Source organism: Alexandromys fortis, unplaced genomic scaffold, assembly GCF_014885135.2.
Source record: "Alexandromys fortis isolate MF-2015 unplaced genomic scaffold, M_Fortis_MF-2015_v1.1 scaffold_125, whole genome shotgun sequence".
Lineage (NCBI taxonomy): Eukaryota > Metazoa > Chordata > Mammalia > Rodentia > Cricetidae > Alexandromys > Alexandromys fortis.
The window spans coordinates 276,441-294,896 of NW_026068026.1; the positions used below are offsets into that span (position 1 = coordinate 276,441).

An 18,456-nucleotide genomic window follows, 5' to 3' on the forward strand; every position below is an offset into this window, starting at 1 on the left:
CCCCCCCCCTTTCCCCCCCCCCCCCCCCCGGTTGTCTCCTGGGCCCCTCCCTCCAGCCACATTATCCCCCAGACGCACATGTGTCCCGGAAGCAGCTGACTTCCCTGTTCCCGTTCCACACGCAGGGCCTGAACAATGCTGTGGCTTTGGACTTTGACTACCGAGAGCAGATGATCTACTGGACCGACGTGACCACCCAGGGCAGCATGATCCGAAGGATGCACCTCAATGGCAGCAATGTGCAGGTGAGGAAGGGCTGCCCCTGGTCAGCTGACCTGCACCCAGGGGGCCCCATGGATGAGCTCCACAGCCCTCCCCACACAGCTCATGTCCCCATCAACACCGCTTCTCCCCCATCGCTGGGCCACACAAACACCCTGCCTGTTTTAGCTTCCCCCCGCCTCCCAACACAGAGTGCAAACACAAGGACCCTTCCTGCCTTCCCTCTGCTATGTTGAGCGGTTCCTTGTGCACTAGGTGTGTGCCGGTGTTCCCGGAGCCCCTGCTGACAATCCCTTAGACCCCTGCTCGGTACAGGACATTTAGATCTGTCATCTTCCCCGCGAAGCCAGGAGCAGGAGCTGTGCTCCATTTCATGGGAGGGAGAAGCCAGGCCCCAGAGAGCCGGAAGGTTCCACTCAGGCTTCTCCCTCATTGTGCCCCCTATAGGTGCTGCACCGGACGGGCCTTAGTAACCCAGACGGGCTGGCTGTGGACTGGGTGGGTGGTAACCTATACTGGTGTGACAAAGGCAGAGACACCATTGAGGTGTCCAAGCTCAATGGAGCCTATCGGACAGTGCTGGTCAGCTCTGGTCTCCGTGAGCCCAGGGCTCTGGTGGTGGACGTGCAGAATGGGTGAGTAGCCAGGAGGGGCCAGGTGCACCCTGGGAAGCAAGCCCAGACTCCCTGCAGGCTTCTGGCGCCATGAATCTCTAGACTCTTGGGGTTCACTGCCACCCACCTGCCAGGTACCTCTACTGGACGGACTGGGGTGACCACTCACTGATCGGTCGGATTGGCATGGACGGTTCTGGCCGCAGCGTCATTGTGGACACTAAGATCACGTGGCCCAATGGTTTGACCCTGGACTATGTCACGGAACGTATCTACTGGGCTGACGCTCGTGAGGACTACATCGAGTTTGCCAGCCTGGATGGCTCCAATCGTCACGTTGGTCCGTATGCCAGTGAGGCTGCCCAAAGCTACCTGGGGTTCTAAAGTGATGGGACAAGAAGGCATGGTGTACTGAAACCACAAGCCAGGGGTCTGGGGTTTCAAATACCCTGGTGCTTCTCTCGGACTGGGCCTGGTGCCAGGCCACAGTCCAGCTCCTTGTGGGGGAAGAGCCCAGGGTGATGGCCTGAGGGCTGGTCACAGGAGAACTATCTGAGGAATATCTGTGATCTGTACTTTCATAGAGGTACTGCGTGTTCCTCTAGAGCAGCAATGTGGCTGATAGACAGGCTGTCCCTATACAGCCTTAGGAAGCCATAGAAAGATCTGAAACTGGGGTTCATTCCCAACTCAGGGCTGTGATGGGAATTCAGGAGGTCAGCAGGCGTGGAACCCAGTCTATACTTGGTGCTAACTACTGCCGTGTCTTCCCCTGCATTCCCCTGCCGCAGTGCTGAGCCAAGACATCCCACACATCTTTGCACTGACCCTATTTGAAGATTACGTCTACTGGACAGACTGGGAAACGAAGTCCATCAACCGGGCCCACAAGACCACGGGTGCCAACAAAACACTGCTCATCAGCACCCTGCACCGGCCCATGGACCTTCACGTCTTCCATGCTCTGCGCCAGCCAGATGGTAAGCAAGAGAACGCAGGGTGCGGGAGGCCCAGCTCTCGGCACCGCTCCTGCCACCCTGGCACTGACTCAGCATCCCTGCCAGGTGCCAGACTTACAGAGGCTATAGACAGTATGGCCGGACCCTCAGCAGCTTCCAGCCACCCTGGGTTCCACACTGGGGTCTCCTGGCAGCCATGCCCTGAAGTTAGGGAGTCCAGAGAATAGTGTGGGCAAAGAGCGTCAGAGGAAACCCAGAAAGCAGGCAGAGATCCTGGGGACTTCAGGTGTGAGGTCCAAGCCTGAGCTGACCCTTTCCTGTCTCTGGTCTCAGTCCCCTCATGAAAGCAGCAGGATAAAGGCCTGCTGTACCCCTGAGCAGGGAGGAGCAGACCAGACATCCTTTAGAAGGCCGGAAACCATTCCCAGCAGGACTCACCCTCCCGGTCAGAGGCCAGTGACCTCAGAGTCGTGACCCTCTACCTCATTCTCCCTGGCAGTGCCCAATCACCCCTGCAAAGTCAACAACGGTGGCTGTAGCAACCTGTGCCTGCTGTCCCCTGGGGGTGGTCACAAATGTGCCTGCCCCACCAACTTTTATCTGGGTGGTGATGGCCGTACCTGTGTGTCTAACTGCACAGCGAGCCAGGTAGGGTTCCCTTCAGACTCGCAGTGTCCCCGCAGCCTCTCTAATGCCTGTGCATCTGTCATTCCCACGCCAACACCTCCACACTTCTCGCCACCTCTTGTCCCCCACAGCGATGCCTTTTACACTTGTCACCTTACAGACACCTCCGCACCTTAGTGCTGACCTCACCAGTGTCCTGTGCTGTCCCCTACAGACATCCCCATCTGTCCTTCCTACATCCGTCATATCCCAACTGTCTGTCCAGCTCTACCTCCCCGCGAACTATTTCTGCCCCCTTGAAAGAAAAGCTTCTGAGTGCCCCATGCCCCGCCCCCACCAACCCCATCTTGCCCCACCCGCCCTCCAGTTCGTGTGCAAAAACGACAAGTGCATCCCCTTCTGGTGGAAGTGTGACACGGAGGATGACTGCGGGGACCACTCGGATGAGCCTCCAGACTGTCGTGAGTGTGGGCGCAGGCAGGCGTGGGAGGCAGGAGGCTCCTCACTGGCCGCCAGGGCCAGAAACTTCAGTGACTCATTTTCTCCTTTTCACGTGCGTGTGCGTGAGTGTGTGTTCGTGTGTGTGTGTGTGCGTGTTCACACATGTGCATGTATGTGCGTGCACATGCGTACCATCACGGGGCCATCTCACTGACCCACCTCCTTCACTTTTGACACCGAGCCTTCCTTCTCGGCAGCCGAGTTCAAGTGCCGCCCAGGCCAGTTCCAGTGCTCAACCGGCATCTGCACCAACCCTGCCTTCATCTGTGATGGGGACAATGACTGCCAAGACAACAGTGACGAGGCCAATTGTGGTAAGGAGCGGCCCAGACACCAGTGCTAGCAAGGAAACAAGAGCCTGCAGCAGCTTCTCTCTAGGCTGCATTTCTGCTGCTCGGGCCCCGCCCAGGGCTCCACCCACCCCTCCCCCATGAGGGACACGGGCCCCCACCTGCCCTGAGCCCTCCTCTTCTCCACTCCCAGACATTCACGTCTGCTTGCCCAGTCAGTTCAAGTGCACCAACACCAACCGCTGTATTCCCGGCATCTTCCGCTGTAACGGACAGGACAACTGTGGGGACGGGGAAGATGAACGAGACTGCCGTAAGTGCCAGGTTCAGGGACATGGGCAGGGGACATTGGCACACACTGTTGTTCCCTCTTGCTTCCCGTCGAGGTGCTAGTCAGCTTTCCTGGAGTGGTGACAGGAGTCACATTGGATGTCTCCTGGTTTTGCTTATACAAGTACTGTGTTTGGTATGGACAGACGGCAGGTCCAGAAAAACAAATAGCAGGCTGGGGATAAAGCAAGCATTTCTTCCTCCTGACCAAAACCAGGCAGGGCCAGGCTTTTGGAAGAGGGAGGACATGGTCACCAGAAACTGGGAGAAGGCATAAGGGTAGGGTCCTCATTCTCTCATCCCCCTTGCAGCCGAGGTAACCTGCGCCCCCAACCAGTTCCAGTGCTCGATCACCAAGCGCTGCATCCCCCGCGTCTGGGTCTGTGACAGGGACAATGACTGTGTGGACGGCAGTGACGAACCAGCCAACTGCAGTGAGTTGCCCATCGCCCTGGCACCCACGTTCCCCTGCAGCACCTGTGACTCCGTTACCCCAGTGGGCACACACCCTTCCCCTTGGCTCCCTGAGGAGACTCTCCTCACCCGTGCCCACGTCCTGCAGCCCAGATGACCTGCGGGGTCGATGAATTCCGCTGCAAGGACTCTGGCCGCTGCATTCCGGCACGCTGGAAGTGCGATGGCGAGGATGACTGCGGGGACGGCTCCGATGAGCCCAAGGAGGAGTGTGGTGAGCCCGCGCTTGTCCCGGGAGATGGTAACCTCAGGTTAGCGGGGGAGGAACAGAGTTCGAGGATAGACCTCTGGGCTGCCTGCTGGCCGGGTCTCAGTGTGGCCCCACTGCAGGGCTCTTGTGGACGCTGTAGAGCTGACACACGGGCATAGGGCATACTGCAGCTTTCCCTGGCAGGCCCCACCACCTCTCAGTTCCTTGTTCCTCTTTCTAGCCACCCCTTAGGAGAGACTCGTGTTTACTGGCTCCCCTAATCAGCCACCTTCTGTAGATACCACACAGCAAGCGTGTCCCCGCCTGAGCCCCAGAGCCAGGCTCTCCTACCCCGCCTGTCAACCCCAGACCCGTCTCTGACTGCCCCGATATCCCCCTCCCCCAGACGAGCGCACCTGTGAGCCCTACCAGTTCCGCTGCAAGAACAACCGCTGTGTGCCCGGCCGCTGGCAGTGTGACTATGACAACGATTGCGGGGACAACTCTGACGAGGAGAGCTGCAGTATGTCACCCTCCCTCTCCCGGGGCCTGTGCAGGGGGTGGCCCTCCCAGGGCAAGGGGGTCAGCAACCCCTCGGCTCCATCCACCCCACTCCATGCCGTGTATCTGAGCTCGTGCCCATTTCACCTCATCTCATGTTTCTCTCCATTTTCACACTGTCCTCTTGGGGTCGCAGAGGTAGGTGTCTCTGATGTGCCCCTGTTCCTGCCACCTCTGCCCCGGAACCTTGCCTGCCCCTGTGCTGTCCTTCTGCCCATCATCCTTAGCTGGCCTCTCCCCAGACCTGCCGCTTGTCCCAGTGGTCTTGCCCCTCCCCCCCACATGGTCTGTCCTAGGATAGGACCAAGGGCCTGAGCCCTTGCCCTATGTCTGTTCCTAGCGGGATAAACGTGAATACCGTCTTTGCCCACCGGTCTCATGAGGAGAGTCAGTTAGCTGCCTGGGTTTGGTTGAGGTATTGATTTCCCAGGGCTGGAGATGCCCTGTGTCCACCGTGCTGGGTTCTGTCTTTCCCCAGCCCCTCGGCCCTGCTCCGAGAGCGAGTTCTCCTGTGCCAACGGCCGCTGCATTGCTGGGCGCTGGAAGTGTGATGGGGATCATGACTGTGCGGACGGCTCAGACGAGGTGAGCAGAGAGATCTCAAGGAAGCGGGTGGCCTCGGTAGAGCTAGGACCGAACCCCAGGGCCCTGACCAGGCTGCTGGCTCCCGTCCACAGAAAGACTGCACCCCCCGCTGTGATATGGACCAGTTCCAGTGTAAGAGTGGCCACTGCATCCCCCTGCGCTGGCGCTGTGACGCGGATGCTGACTGCATGGACGGCAGTGACGAGGAAGCCTGTGGCACCGGGGGTGAGCCCCTCTGGCCTGGCCTCTCTACCCCAACCCCCCAGGCCATTGTGTGGCCCAGTTCACTTAGTCTTCTATTTCCTTCATACACTGTTCCTGCCACAAACCTTTATCGAGCATCTACTGAGAGCCAGGCACTGTCCTGAGTTGTGGGGGGTGTAGCAAGGGACAAGGCTCAGGCCCACTGGGTACATTTTTTATGCAAGTTGTGCCCTAACCTGGCTAAGGGGCCAAGCTGTGTAGAAATCCAGCAGGAACCTGGTCCGCCCAGTTGGCTGTGGTTAGAGGCCAGACCCTGCTTACCGTCTTTCCCCAGGGCAGGCAGTGAGTCGGGGTCTGCTCAGTAGCCTGAGGGAGCAGTGTTGAAGAAGCTGAGGGCTGGAGCAGGGGTTCCAACCCGGAAGGCAGCCTTCCTGGTTCTGCCTTGTAGGCTGAGGATCGTCACCTAAAGCCGGCACCTGCCACAGGTTACACTAGGCTCAGGTGTCCTCTCTTATCTACTCAAGAATAGCATCCTGAACCCCTATGGGCACATCCCTAAGTAGCCTCTCCTCCCAATACCAGAGGAAGCCGTTGCCCTTCTGCCCACTGGGCAGGAAATTAAGACACCTGAGTCAGACTATGCTTTAGCTTGTCTGGGGACCCCTTAGCCCCCCACCTTGGAGGGGATTGACAGATCCGATCCTGCAGCCGCAGCCTGTGTTCATTTCTACCCCTCTGTTCACTTGCACCCAGTGAGGACCTGCCCCTTGGATGAATTTCAATGTAACAACACCTTGTGCAAGCCGCTGGCCTGGAAGTGCGACGGTGAGGACGACTGTGGGGACAACTCAGACGAGAACCCCGAGGAATGCGGTAAGATGTAGGATGATGGGTCCTGGAGAGATGGCTCAGTGGTTAAGAGCACTGACTGCTCTTCCAGAGGACCTAGGTTCAAGTCCTAGCACCCACATGGCAGCTCACAACTGTCTGTAACTCCAAGATCTGACATCCTCACACGGACATACATGTAGCAAAAAAGAAGAAGAAGAACAACAACAACAAGATCTGACATCCTGACAAGGACATACATGTAGCAAAATACCAATGCAAATAAAAGAAAAATAAATTATATTTAAAAAATATGTAGGATGGAGCCAGGTAGTAGTGACACGTGCCTTTAATCCCAGCACTCGGGACACAGAAGCAGGCGGATCTCTGTGGGTTCGAGGCCAGCCTGGTCTACAAGAGCTAGTTCCAGGCTCAAAACCTACAGAGAAACCCTGTCTCAAGAAACAAAGGCCGGGTGGTGATGGCACACGCCTGTAATCCCAGCACTCGGAAGGCAGAGGTTGGCGGATCTCTGGGAGGCACCAAAGCTACAGAGAAACCCTGTCTCGAAAAACAAACAAACAAACAAACAAACAAAAAGATTTAGGATGGAGCAAGGTGGGGTTAGGGAATTGTCCAAGGTAAGGACAGTGTGTCAGGTAGGGACATGGCTCCCATACTCCCCAGTGGCCAACTGTCCCCTACCTTCCACTCCAAGTCTAACCCTGGCTGTTTCCTGGCTTCTCCAGCCCGCTTTGTGTGTCCTCCCAACCGGCCCTTCCGTTGCAAGAACGACCGTGTTTGCCTGTGGATTGGGCGCCAGTGTGATGGCACAGACAACTGTGGGGATGGGACGGATGAGGAAGACTGTGGTGAGCTGAGGGCAGTGAGGGGGCTATACCTGGGGCGCACACTCCTGCGAGGCTGAAGACAGGGTCCTAGGTCTGGGCCGCGGGAAGCCCTGGGGGGAGGTATTGGAGGCCTCCTGGGGCCCCAGTCTTCAGGGTTAGCACACCCAGCCTTAGCTTGAGGAGCGGCTGGGACACACCTTGGTTAGCCAGGTCTCTCTGGGAGGAGGGGTGGTGCAGTCAGTACCCAGAGCCTGAAGCTTCCTCCCTCCCCAGAGCCCCCCACGACCCAGAATCCCCACTGCAAAGACAAGAAGGAGTTCCTGTGCCGCAACCAGCGCTGCCTGTCATCCTCGCTGCGCTGTAACATGTTTGACGACTGTGGTGACGGCTCCGATGAGGAGGACTGCAGCATCGGTAGGGCCCGGCGTGAGCACAGAGGGCGGGGTACCACGGGGCAGGGCTCGGGGGAGGAAATCCACCGTTTGTCTCCCACAGACCCCAAGCTGACCAGCTGCGCCACCAACGCCAGCATCTGCGGCGACGAGGCACGTTGTGTGCGCACCGAGAAAGCCGCCTATTGTGCCTGCCGCTCCGGCTTCCACACCGTGCCAGGCCAGCCCGGATGTCAGGGTAGGAAGCTGCATGGGAGACGGGCAGGAGCCCCGGCTCCTAGACTCCCCCCTGACCCTCAATGTCACCCCCAGACATCAACGAGTGCCTGCGCTTCGGCACCTGCTCGCAGCTCTGCAACAACACGAAGGGTGGCCACCTCTGCAGCTGCGCCCGCAACTTCATGAAGACGCACAATACCTGCAAGGCTGAAGGTAACTGAGTCGGCGAAGGACTGGGAGGATGGGTGGGGCCAGTCCACGTGGACATAGAAAATGGAGCTGGCCTGGAATGGAACTTCAGTGCTCAGGCGGGGCCCCCCAGAGTCAAGGTACACCAGACACCATCCTGAGCAAAGCATAGGAAAATTAGAGGCCGCCGGCTGGGCTTCTGAAGCTCTCTGAGGTGTGAGAGCCACACTCTCGCCTGGCACACAACCCTCAGCCCGCCCTAGATTGAGGATACAGTTAGACTCAGCTCATGGGCCCACCTGCATAGTCCCCTGTGCTCTGACAACAAGGCATTGCTCCTTCCATATGCCTGTGCTCACACACTGTACATGCACGTGGACGTGTATATACACACCGCCAAGAGGCTCTCATGCCATGACCGCACGGCAGAATTCCTGGAACCGTTGGTAGGGAGGTGGGTCGCAAGGGCAGATTTCTGAAGGATCTGGGCATTCTGTTATCAGTCTGGGGCACAGAGTCGAGTCCTCAGCCTGATGTTGGATGCTCCAGAATCATCCCTTCGGTCTAAAACAATGGCTTGATTAGGTTAGAGGCCTCTATAGAGTGCCAGGGTCTCGACTGGAGGTCATCTTTCCCCAGTACTTGGCCATGCGAGTCCCAAGATCGAACTCAGGCCCTGGGCTCTTGCCTCGACCTTTCAAGCCCATCTGACAGGCGGTCTCTGACTCTGGCAGGCTCCGAGTACCAGGTCCTTTACATTGCCGATGACAATGAGATCCGCAGCCTGTTCCCCGGGCACCCCCACTCGGCCTACGAGCAGGCCTTCCAGGGCGACGAGAGCGTCAGAATAGACGCCATGGATGTTCACGTCAAGGCCGGCCGTGTCTACTGGACCAACTGGCACACAGGCACCATCTCCTACCGGAGCCTGCCACCGGCTGCACCTCCTACCACTTCCAACCGTCACCGGAGGCAGATCGACCGGGGCGTCACTCACCTCAATGTAAGTGCCCAGCCTGACAGATCAGTACTTGAGCAGGATGGCAGGGGCTGGCAGAGCCTAAGGCTAGAAGGCAGGAGCAGTCGAGATTGCCAGCCGAAGCACAGCTGATAGCCCGAGCAGTAAGGATTGTCGCTAGCTGGCCCTGCCACGTGGCAGCATACGACATCAGGACGGACTGACAGCATCAGAGCCCGCTCTGATTCCTGCTTGTCACCCCTCCATGTCACTATTGGCCACCTTGCTCAACTACTCGGGGCTTCACTTTGTCAGTAAGATGATTAATACATATCCCAGGCTTATGCAGAGTTCAGTGGTAGGATGTGGGAAGCCGTAGGTTTGATCCCCTGCCACAGCAGTGAAAATATCTTTTTTTTTTTTTTGGTTTTCCGAGACAGGGTTTCTCTGTGGTTTTGGAGCCTGTCCCAGAACTAGCTCTTGTAGACCAGGCTGGCCTCGAGCTCCCAGAAATCCACCTGCCTCTGCCTCCCAAGTGCTGGGATTAAAGGCGTGCACCACCACCGCAGCCCAGCTAGTGAAAATATCTTATAGGCTTTTTTATCTGCTTGCTTGTTTCTTTAGTGCTAGGACCTCACATGTACTATACTCCCAGCTTTATAGACTGCTTTGTTTTTTTACATGTTTAGAGAGAAAGTGCTTGTGTGTGTGTGTGTGTTGCATGTATATGCCATGGAATATGCCATGGTGCAAATTTTTTTTTAAATATTTATTTATTTATTTATTTATTTATTATGTATACAATATTCTGTCTGTGTGTATGACTGCAGGCCAGAAGAGGGCACCAGACCTCATTACAGATGGTTGTGAGCCACCATGTGGTTGCTGGGAATTGAACTCAGGACCTTTGGAAGAGCAGGCAATGCTCTTAACCACTGAGCCATTTCTCCAGCCCCCATGGTGCAAATTTGGAAGACAGAGGACAACTTTAAGGAGTTCTCTGCTTATACCACTTGAGTCCCAGGGATTTGAACTCAGGTCATCAGACTTGGCAGCAAGCACCTTCATCCACTGAGCCATCTCACTGCCCCCACCCTACCCTAAAGCCTTTTTTTTAAAAAGTGAGGATAAACTAGAAAAATATGAAAATATGCCAGAAATAGTGGCTCATGCCTGTAATTCCAGCTGTATGCGTAGCAGAGGAAGGAAGATCAAAAGATAAGAGGTCGGCCTGGGCTACACAGTGAGTTCCAAATCAGCCTGAGCTGATAGAGACCTGGAGACTGGTCGTAGTCCTGTTAGTCAGGGGTAACAGACAAGAGCAGGCTGGCAGGCTCGGGGAGAGACATAATGAACAGGAAGACAAAGAGATGATGATCCCTGAATGTGTGACCCCGCTTAGATTTCAGGGCTGAAGATGCCACGGGGGATTGCCATCGACTGGGTGGCCGGGAATGTGTACTGGACCGACTCTGGCAGAGACGTCATTGAGGTGGCGCAAATGAAGGGCGAGAACCGCAAGACACTCATCTCGGGCATGATTGATGAGCCCCATGCCATCGTGGTGGACCCACTGAGGGGGTGGGCAAGGGTCCTGGGGGGAGGTGTTTGGGCTGGTGTCATCAGCAGGGGACAGAGACCTCAGGCTTCTAGGCTACTCCGGCCCTATTGAATGTCTCCCCTCTGATTGGCGGTCACATGCGGCCAAGATCTGGGCCCCCCTTCAGGGGGCAGCTCTGCCCCTTTAGATGCTACTGGCTTAGCATATTGTAGTTAGAGTAGAAGATGTTAGCCTGGTGCTCTCCTGGATCTCTGTGTGAGGAGGACGGGCATCTTCCTCCAGTTGCCCAGCAGCACCCACACCATGCTCAGTGCTGTTTCACTATGCTCTTTTCCTTGGCCCTAGAGACCAACCCACTCTCCCTTCTCCCTCCTTAGTACCATGTACTGGTCAGACTGGGGGAACCATCCCAAGATTGAAACAGCTGCGATGGATGGGACCCTTCGAGAGACTCTCGTGCAAGACAACATTCAGTGGCCCACAGGTCCCTGGGGCAGGGGTAGGGTGTGGGAGGGGCAAGTTCTGGTCCCAGCTGCTTCAGAAGTCCCCCAAAGTTGAGGGCTGTGGAGCAGGCCATTTCCAACTGGTTGGGGCTAAGGGCCATGGGTGACCGGGAGAGATCACGTGAGCAAGGTGGTGTTGCCCCAGACACCAGACAGAATCAAGTCTTCTCCGCACCCAGCCTGGCATGGCAGAGGCTGAGCCCTCACGGCTTTCTCTCACCTCAGGCCTAGCTGTGGATTATCACAATGAGCGGCTCTACTGGGCAGATGCCAAACTCTCGGTCATCGGCAGCATCCGGCTCAACGGCACTGACCCCATCGTGGCTGCTGACAGCAAGCGAGGTCAGGAGGGTGGCAGTGTGGTCCCTAGCCCTGCCACCAGGCCTCCCACCCATTCCACTGAGCCCAGAGACCTCACTTCACTGCCTCCGTCCTTCAGTAGCCGGGCCCCCACCCGTCCATTTGTTCATTCTTCCAATATTAAGTTGTGTAAAGTCAGCGGGGGTAGAAGAACTTGGAACATGGGGGGAGAGAAAACTGAAGTCTCCTGTGACCCCCTAAGTCTTAGGATGAGGAGACCTTTTGCCAGCAGGGGGGCAGGGATCGTTGGTTTGGATGTTAAGTTTGGAGGTGCCTAGCCTGACGAAGCCAGGCGTCTCAGACAGTGAGTCCAGGGCCCAGGCACCCATCTTGATGGACCTGACTCTTCTCTCTCCCCCAGGCCTAAGTCACCCCTTCAGTATCGATGTGTTTGAGGACTATATCTACGGTGTCACTTACATCAATAACCGTGTCTTCAAGATCCACAAGTTTGGACACAGCCCCTTGGTCAACCTGACCGGGGGTCTGAGCCACGCCTCTGACGTGGTGCTTTACCATCAACACAAACAGCCGGAAGGTGTGGCGGGGAGGGGGTGTGGTGAGGAGGGGGTGTTGTAGGGCCACAGGGCTCAGGAGGAGCCCTGCTCAGTGTCCACCCCTTCCTTCCGCTCTCCTGCAGTGACCAACCCCTGTGACCGCAAGAAGTGTGAGTGGCTCTGTCTGCTGAGCCCCAGTGGGCCTGTCTGTACCTGTCCCAATGGAAAGAGACTGGATAATGGCACCTGTGTGCCTGTGCCCTCTCCAACACCCCCTCCAGATGGTATGTACACCCCTTTCTCGGGTACCCTAGGATCGTTCCCTGGAGCCTCTGGCTTCCCTGACCCTTGGTCCCAGCCCTCTGGCCTGAGAGTTCTTCTCACAGCCCCTAGGCCTGGGACCTGCACCCTCCAGTGCTTCAATGGCGGGAGCTGTTTCCTCAATGTGCGAAGGCAGCCCAAGTGCCGCTGCCAGCCCCGCTACACCGGCGACAAGTGTGAGCTGGACCAGTGCTCGGAGTACTGTCAAAACGGGGGCACCTGTGCCGCTTCCCCCTCTGGTATGCCCCCAGCAAGACTGGCCCTTCCCCATCCTGGGTCCCAGCCTTCCCAGGACTGGTCCTTCTCCATCCTAGGTACCAGCCTTCCCAAGACTGGTCCTTCCCCATCCCGGTCCCCAACCCTCCCAGGACTAGTCCTTCCCCATCCCGGTCCCCAACCCTCCCAGGACTGGTCCTTCCCCATCCCGGTCCCCAAACCCTCCCAGGACTGGTCCTTTCCATCCTGGGCCCCAACCCTCCCAGGACTGGTCCTTTCCATCCTCAGGCAGGTGTCTCACCTCACCTCTTTTCTTCTGTTGCCCCAGTACCCACTCCCTCTGGCCGTTGCTTCCCCAGGGTTCCTCCACACTCTGTTGTAGGCCCAGGTGGTTCCCAGTACCACAGTCCCATTCAAAATTCTTCTCCCCTCAGGCATGCCCACGTGCCGGTGCCCCACAGGCTTCACGGGCCCCAAGTGCACCCAGCAGGTGTGTGCGGGCTATTGTGCCAACAATGGCACCTGCACCGTCAACCAGGGCAACCAGCCCCAGTGCCGATGTCTACCTGGCTTCCTGGGTGACCGTTGCCAGTACCGTGAGTGAATCATCCCAGCCCCGGGGAAGAAGAGGGAAGCAGGAATACAAGGGGGCAAGCTGAGAGGAGGGAAGCCATATGCAGATGAACCATGCTCGGGCTGTGGGTGCTGCCCACGAGGTTGGCACACCTCCCTGGCGTCGGGAACCTCCAGGCGTCAGGATTATTTGACGAGATGAATGTTCTATCTGAATGCTTAGGGGCATCCTTGTGTCCCGGGGTCCACAGCAGGGCAGTAGGGCCTCAGGAGGAGGTAGGAGTCATCCCTAGGTCCTGGAGAGTCCTTACCCCTGCATCGTGGACCCTCATGAAGGTGGGGCTTGGGGCACTTTCTCTCCATTCCCAACCACAGGGCAGTGCTCAGGCTACTGTGAGAACTTTGGCACGTGTCAGATGGCTGCCAACGGCTCCCGACAATGTCGCTGCACTGTCTACTTTGAGGGGACAAAGTGTGAGGTGGACAAGTGCAGCCGTTGTCTCCAAGGTGCCTGCGTGGTCAATAAGCAGACCGGAGACGTCACTTGCAAGTGAGTGGGGCCTGCTTCCACATTCTGCCCTGGCACAGCTGTATGTCCCCGTCCTGCCACCCCGAGCCCTGGCACAGCTGTATGCCCCTGTCCTGCCAGCCCCAGCTCCAGATTTTGATTCCTTTCTGCAGCTGCACTGATGGCCGGATAGCCCCCAGTTGTCTGACCTGCGAAGATCACTGTAGCAATGGCGGCTCCTGTACAATGAACAGCAAGATGATGCCCGAGTGCCAGTGAGTTGGGCCTGAGCCTCCCTCACCCTCAGATCTGAGCAGGAGAGCCCTCCGGGCCCTGTGGCTCCACCTAGATCCTGCACCTCCAGTGGTTGCAGAGGTGATGCCGACCCACTCAGCTTTGCTTCCCTGCCTGCAGGTGCCCACCCCATCTGACGGGCCCCCGCTGTGAGGACCAGGTCGTCAGTGAGCAGCAGCCTGGACGTGAGTGCCAAGACGTAGAGCGAGAGCCTTGTACCCCCCATTTCCCCGGGCTTCAGGCTCAGTTTTCTGACTTCTCTCTGCAGACATGGCCTCCATCCTGATCCCGCTCCTGCTGCTCCTGCTGCTGCTGCTGGTGGCAGGAGCGGTGTTCTGGTACAAGCGGCGAGTCCGAGGGTGAGCCACTGGGAATCTGGAGAATCTTTTATAACCCCCCTCACCAGCATCACTGCTCCCTGACTCCTGCCTCTCCCCAGGGCCAAGGGCTTCCAGCACCAGCGGATGACCAACGGGGCCATGAATGTGGAAATTGGGAACCCTACCTACAAGATGTATGAAGGCGGAGAGCCCGATGATGTTGGGGGCCTACTGGATGCCGATTTTGCCCTGGACCCTGACAAGGTAGAGTGGAGGCCATTGAAGAGGCTTTCGGGGTCCAGGGACTGGGGGTGGGCAGGACAACCAAAGGTGTTTGACTGAACGATGTCACGGAAGTGGGGGCTAGGAAATTCTAGCCATCTGAACCCTCTATCATTTTTGCAGCCTACCAACTTCACCAACCCGGTATATGCCACACTCTACATGGGGGGCCATGGCAGCCGCCACTCCCTGGCCAGCACGGACGAGAAGCGAGAACTCCTGGGCCGGGGACCTGAGGACGAGATAGGGGATCCCTTGGCATAGGGCCCTGCCCCAACGGACGTCCTCAGAAAGCCCCTGACAGACGCGTCCTTCAATGAGCCCCCTCCCCAGCCAGCCCTTCCCCGGCCGGCCCTGCCGGATGTACAAATGTAAAAATGAAGGAATTACTTTTTATATGTGAGCGAGCAAGCAAGCACAGTATTATCTCTTCCACCCTCCTTCCTGCCTGCTCCTCAGCACCCCCTCCCCATGCTGCCTTGAGGGGGCAGGGAGGGCTCTTGTGGCTCAAAGGTACGAAGGAGCTGATCTCCATTCCCTACCAAACACCCCTGGAAGCTGGCGGTAGGGCCTTCCGCCTGTACAAGACACTTGTCCGGGCTCCTTGTCCCAGCTTCCCCCCTCAGTTCTCTGGGGTTAGTTCTGGGGAGGTGGTGTCCTCTGCTGACCCTGTCTGGAAGATTCGGCTTTGTGAGGCAGGAGGGACGGAGTTGTTGTAGTTCTTGAGGGAAGTCACCCCAAGCCCCAGCTCCCATTTTGGGGGCACCTCTGAGATGGCCATACTCAGTACCCCTTCCAGACAGGCTCCCCTCTCCGGTGCCCTGCCCCCTGTGGCTCCTAGGGCTGTACACATTCTTTGGAAACTCCCCCAGCTTCCCCTCCCCTGAGGACCAGGAAGAGTTGGGGCATACCAAGGAAGGGCAAGCAAGCGGGCAGCCCCATTTTGGGGACGTGAACGTTTTAATAATTTTTGCTGAATTCCTTTACAACTAAATAACACAGATATTGTTATAAATAAAATTGTAAAAAAGAAAAAAAGAAAGAAAAGAAAAAAAAGCCATGTGTCTGCCTGCTAGTGTGACTTTGGGAGCTGCGGCCCGCTTCAGCCACCAGAGGGAGCCGTGCTGCAAGCTGGAGGCCAGCCTGAGAACCCTAAGGTCAACGTCTCCAGCCTCATGCCATCTCCAGTCTTCCTGTGGCAGGAAGAGCTGTTTTTTCTTGGCATATATCCTTAGCCTGTGCTCCCCTGGTGCCAGCACACTGACCTGGAGATCTGTCTGACTGCTTTACCCCTTCCACTGTGCACCTGTCCCCCACGGTCCCCCACACGGAGCTGCCACACCCGGAGAAAAGAGTACACCGGGTCATGATGATCGGCCTCAGCTCTCTGCTCCCAGCTTCCTTTGAAATGCTGATACCTTTCTCTATGATGCCACGAGGAAAACCGTGGCTGTATGACCAGCAAGATGCTTCCGTGGGTAGAGCACTTGCCGAGCAAACCTGATGACCTGAGTTTGATCTCGGAACCCATGGAAAACTGAGCAAGAACCAGCTCCATAGCATTGTTCCCTGACCTCCACATGCACACATCGGCACACACGCCCATTTTTTTTTCCCAATTAAAAACCTGAATTAGGGGAGAGGAGCCAGAGGGAAGGAGAGCTGGGAAGACAGTTTGCAGCCCCGTCAGCCTCCAGTAAACACTGCAGAGATTCCAGGAGTTGATCAGGAGAAGCCTTATGCCTTCTAAGTTACTCCAGATCTCCTTGGACCTCTCTCAAAGGGGACTGAACCTCTTGCGGAAGGTTCTGCAGCTTACCGCTGTCCAGGACAGGGAGGGTTAGAACCCTGCGCTCCCAACTGCAACAGCAAACACAATGTCTCCCAAAGGCCTCCTTTTCATCACTGACCCTCACTGGTCAGCTTCCCAGGGCACTTATCCCTCGCTTCCTCCCTTGGGAAGGCTTATAGACAGACGCACATCCAGGAATTAGACCATTCCTTTTCCCTCGTCTCCAACTTTATCCCCAAAGTCTGCCCTGAGACCTTCCCCAGACTCCCCAGGGCCCTGAGATGAGCCACCATGCTGGGGAAGAAAAGAAAAAAAAGATGTTGTTGATCCTCAAGTGATGGGCTTGTGGCTCCCTCTGGCCACCAGGTGGCATCTGCACTCCTGTAGCTCGGTTTATCCTAAAGCTCCACACACTAATTACGCACCTGCCAAGGACCCTAGCCCAGCCTCTCACTTCCTTCCCTGAGGCTATTTTGTACTGACCCTTCCACCCTGTCAGCCATCTTCCTTCCTTCCCCCAGAGACTGCGCGTCTCACCCCCCCACCCCACCCCTCCCCCGCCATAGCAGTCCCACCCTCCCAGCCCCCTCCTGCCAGCCTACATCTGTAGCTCCCCCCCACCCCACCCCCCGGGAGTCGCTGATTCTCTGCCTGTCACCTCAAGATCCTGGGTAGTGCGAGATGGCCCCAGCTGTGGCTGAGAAAGCACACCCTTTCGGTGAGCGTCCTCCCTCTGCTGGCCAGGACCACCTGGAGCATCTCCCAGAAACCTGGCCAGACAAATGGGAGAGGTCTCAGGAATCAACAAGATCCTGAACAGAATTGTGCAGACTGGTGCCGACCAAATGAAAGGCAGAGGTTCATAGGCGGAGATCTTCAGGAGCAGAGGCCAAGACCCAGAGATAAGGCATGTGCACATGTGTGCAGTGCATGCGTGTGTCATCTCCGTCTCCGAGAGAATCAGATGACCCAAGACTAACCAGAACGGTCATGGGATGGGTCTGGCCTCCTGAGGATGGAGACTGCACTGTCCCTAAGACACAGGACCACCTTGGCCTTCATTCAGTACCAAGCACCATCCCCCCCCACCCCGCCCCCTGGGCTTGAGATCAGCCCTGGGTTCTGGTTGGGGCCATCTGGCCTTGCTCCTGACACTTTTGTCCTGCGTTTTTTTTTTTTTTTTCCAGCCCTGACTGCAGTCAAATAGCTGCTTCCTGTTTTTTGTCTCCTTGGGTGTCACCACAGCACCTGCCTCAGCCCCTCAGCATCCCTGTCCTTTCCCTGACCCCCTCTTTTTGGTGTCTGTCACATCCTATATGTGTCTGTCCTTTTCAAATCCTCAGGCTTGTCTTTAGGGGAGAGAGAGAGAGAGAGAGAGAGAGAGAGAGAGAGAGAGAGAGAGAGAGAGAGAGAGAGAGAGAGAGAGGGGGGAGAGAGAGAGAGAGAGAGAGAGAGAGAGAGAGAGAGAGAGAGAGAGAGAGAGAGAGAGGAGGGAGACACAGAGGGAGAGACAGAGTGTGTGTGTGTGTGTGTTCAGCTCCTTGAATGTTTGCCCTCTGTCAAGATAAGACAGTGCTTCCTTACGTACTTGGCTGTTCATGCATCTCACCGTGTGCTCCTGTGTGCATAAATCATGTGTGTCCATCTGAGTTTGCGTGCCTGTGTACACGAGTGTACGTGGACGTGTTTTGCTCTGTGTGCACTCACTGTACAATGTAGCAGGCTACTATGAATACTGTGGTGTATGCCTGAACACACATCTTGGGGTGTGGGCCTGTCTCTTCATTTCTTTGCTTGTTCCTATCTCTTGCTGTCTAGGTGTTGGTCATTACCATCACCTCAGACTCAGCCACAGCGCATAGCAACAGCTGACAGTTGAAGACTCCCTGGGCAGGGAAGAGAGAGACCAGTGGGAGGAGGGAACAGATGAAGAAAGAGCCCAGAGACAGTGCTGGAGCTGGGGACAGAGACAAGGACAGAGATAGACAGGAAAGGGGACGGGATGAGGAGAGCTGGGAGTGGAAGATGGGACTATGGGACGGAAAGCACAGGACTGTACCAAGAGGCTGGGCAGACGGCACTAAGGACTTATGGTTGCCACTTAAGGTTGCCCTGGGCTGGGCAAGGGTCAGCAATGCGGGTCGAGAGGGCCAAACCTAGAAAGAGCCCGTCTAGCCAAGGGGTTCAGAGACCTCAGAGGTGCCGTGGGGCGGGGGCGGGGCGGCGGGCGCCGTT

General features: G+C 56.9%; 1 protein-coding gene across 1 annotated transcript in view; it reads left to right on the plus strand.

The window, feature by feature from the left end:
- Positions 1 to 14,832, plus strand: part of Lrp1 (LDL receptor related protein 1) — a 79,603-nt gene extending 64,771 nt beyond the window's left edge. The window contains exons 58-89 of the mRNA XM_050163948.1: positions 126 to 245; positions 670 to 857; positions 971 to 1,176; positions 1,628 to 1,816; positions 2,295 to 2,443; positions 2,790 to 2,883; positions 3,121 to 3,237; positions 3,407 to 3,526; positions 3,855 to 3,977; positions 4,106 to 4,231; positions 4,614 to 4,730; positions 5,247 to 5,353; positions 5,446 to 5,578; positions 6,311 to 6,430; positions 7,135 to 7,257; positions 7,510 to 7,650; positions 7,732 to 7,866; positions 7,941 to 8,060; positions 8,771 to 9,039; positions 10,397 to 10,575; positions 10,933 to 11,039; positions 11,284 to 11,400; positions 11,780 to 11,956; positions 12,059 to 12,199; positions 12,302 to 12,475; positions 12,887 to 13,048; positions 13,401 to 13,575; positions 13,707 to 13,808; positions 13,948 to 14,012; positions 14,096 to 14,186; positions 14,267 to 14,411; positions 14,553 to 14,832. Coding sequence (XP_050019905.1) covers positions 126 to 245; positions 670 to 857; positions 971 to 1,176; positions 1,628 to 1,816; positions 2,295 to 2,443; positions 2,790 to 2,883; positions 3,121 to 3,237; positions 3,407 to 3,526; positions 3,855 to 3,977; positions 4,106 to 4,231; positions 4,614 to 4,730; positions 5,247 to 5,353; positions 5,446 to 5,578; positions 6,311 to 6,430; positions 7,135 to 7,257; positions 7,510 to 7,650; positions 7,732 to 7,866; positions 7,941 to 8,060; positions 8,771 to 9,039; positions 10,397 to 10,575; positions 10,933 to 11,039; positions 11,284 to 11,400; positions 11,780 to 11,956; positions 12,059 to 12,199; positions 12,302 to 12,475; positions 12,887 to 13,048; positions 13,401 to 13,575; positions 13,707 to 13,808; positions 13,948 to 14,012; positions 14,096 to 14,186; positions 14,267 to 14,411; positions 14,553 to 14,693 — 4,473 coding nt within the window. The 3' untranslated portion in view covers positions 14,694 to 14,832. The remainder of the gene's footprint in view (positions 1 to 125; positions 246 to 669; positions 858 to 970; positions 1,177 to 1,627; positions 1,817 to 2,294; positions 2,444 to 2,789; positions 2,884 to 3,120; positions 3,238 to 3,406; positions 3,527 to 3,854; positions 3,978 to 4,105; positions 4,232 to 4,613; positions 4,731 to 5,246; positions 5,354 to 5,445; positions 5,579 to 6,310; positions 6,431 to 7,134; positions 7,258 to 7,509; positions 7,651 to 7,731; positions 7,867 to 7,940; positions 8,061 to 8,770; positions 9,040 to 10,396; positions 10,576 to 10,932; positions 11,040 to 11,283; positions 11,401 to 11,779; positions 11,957 to 12,058; positions 12,200 to 12,301; positions 12,476 to 12,886; positions 13,049 to 13,400; positions 13,576 to 13,706; positions 13,809 to 13,947; positions 14,013 to 14,095; positions 14,187 to 14,266; positions 14,412 to 14,552) is intronic.
- Positions 14,833 to 18,456: the final 3,624 nt, after the last annotated feature.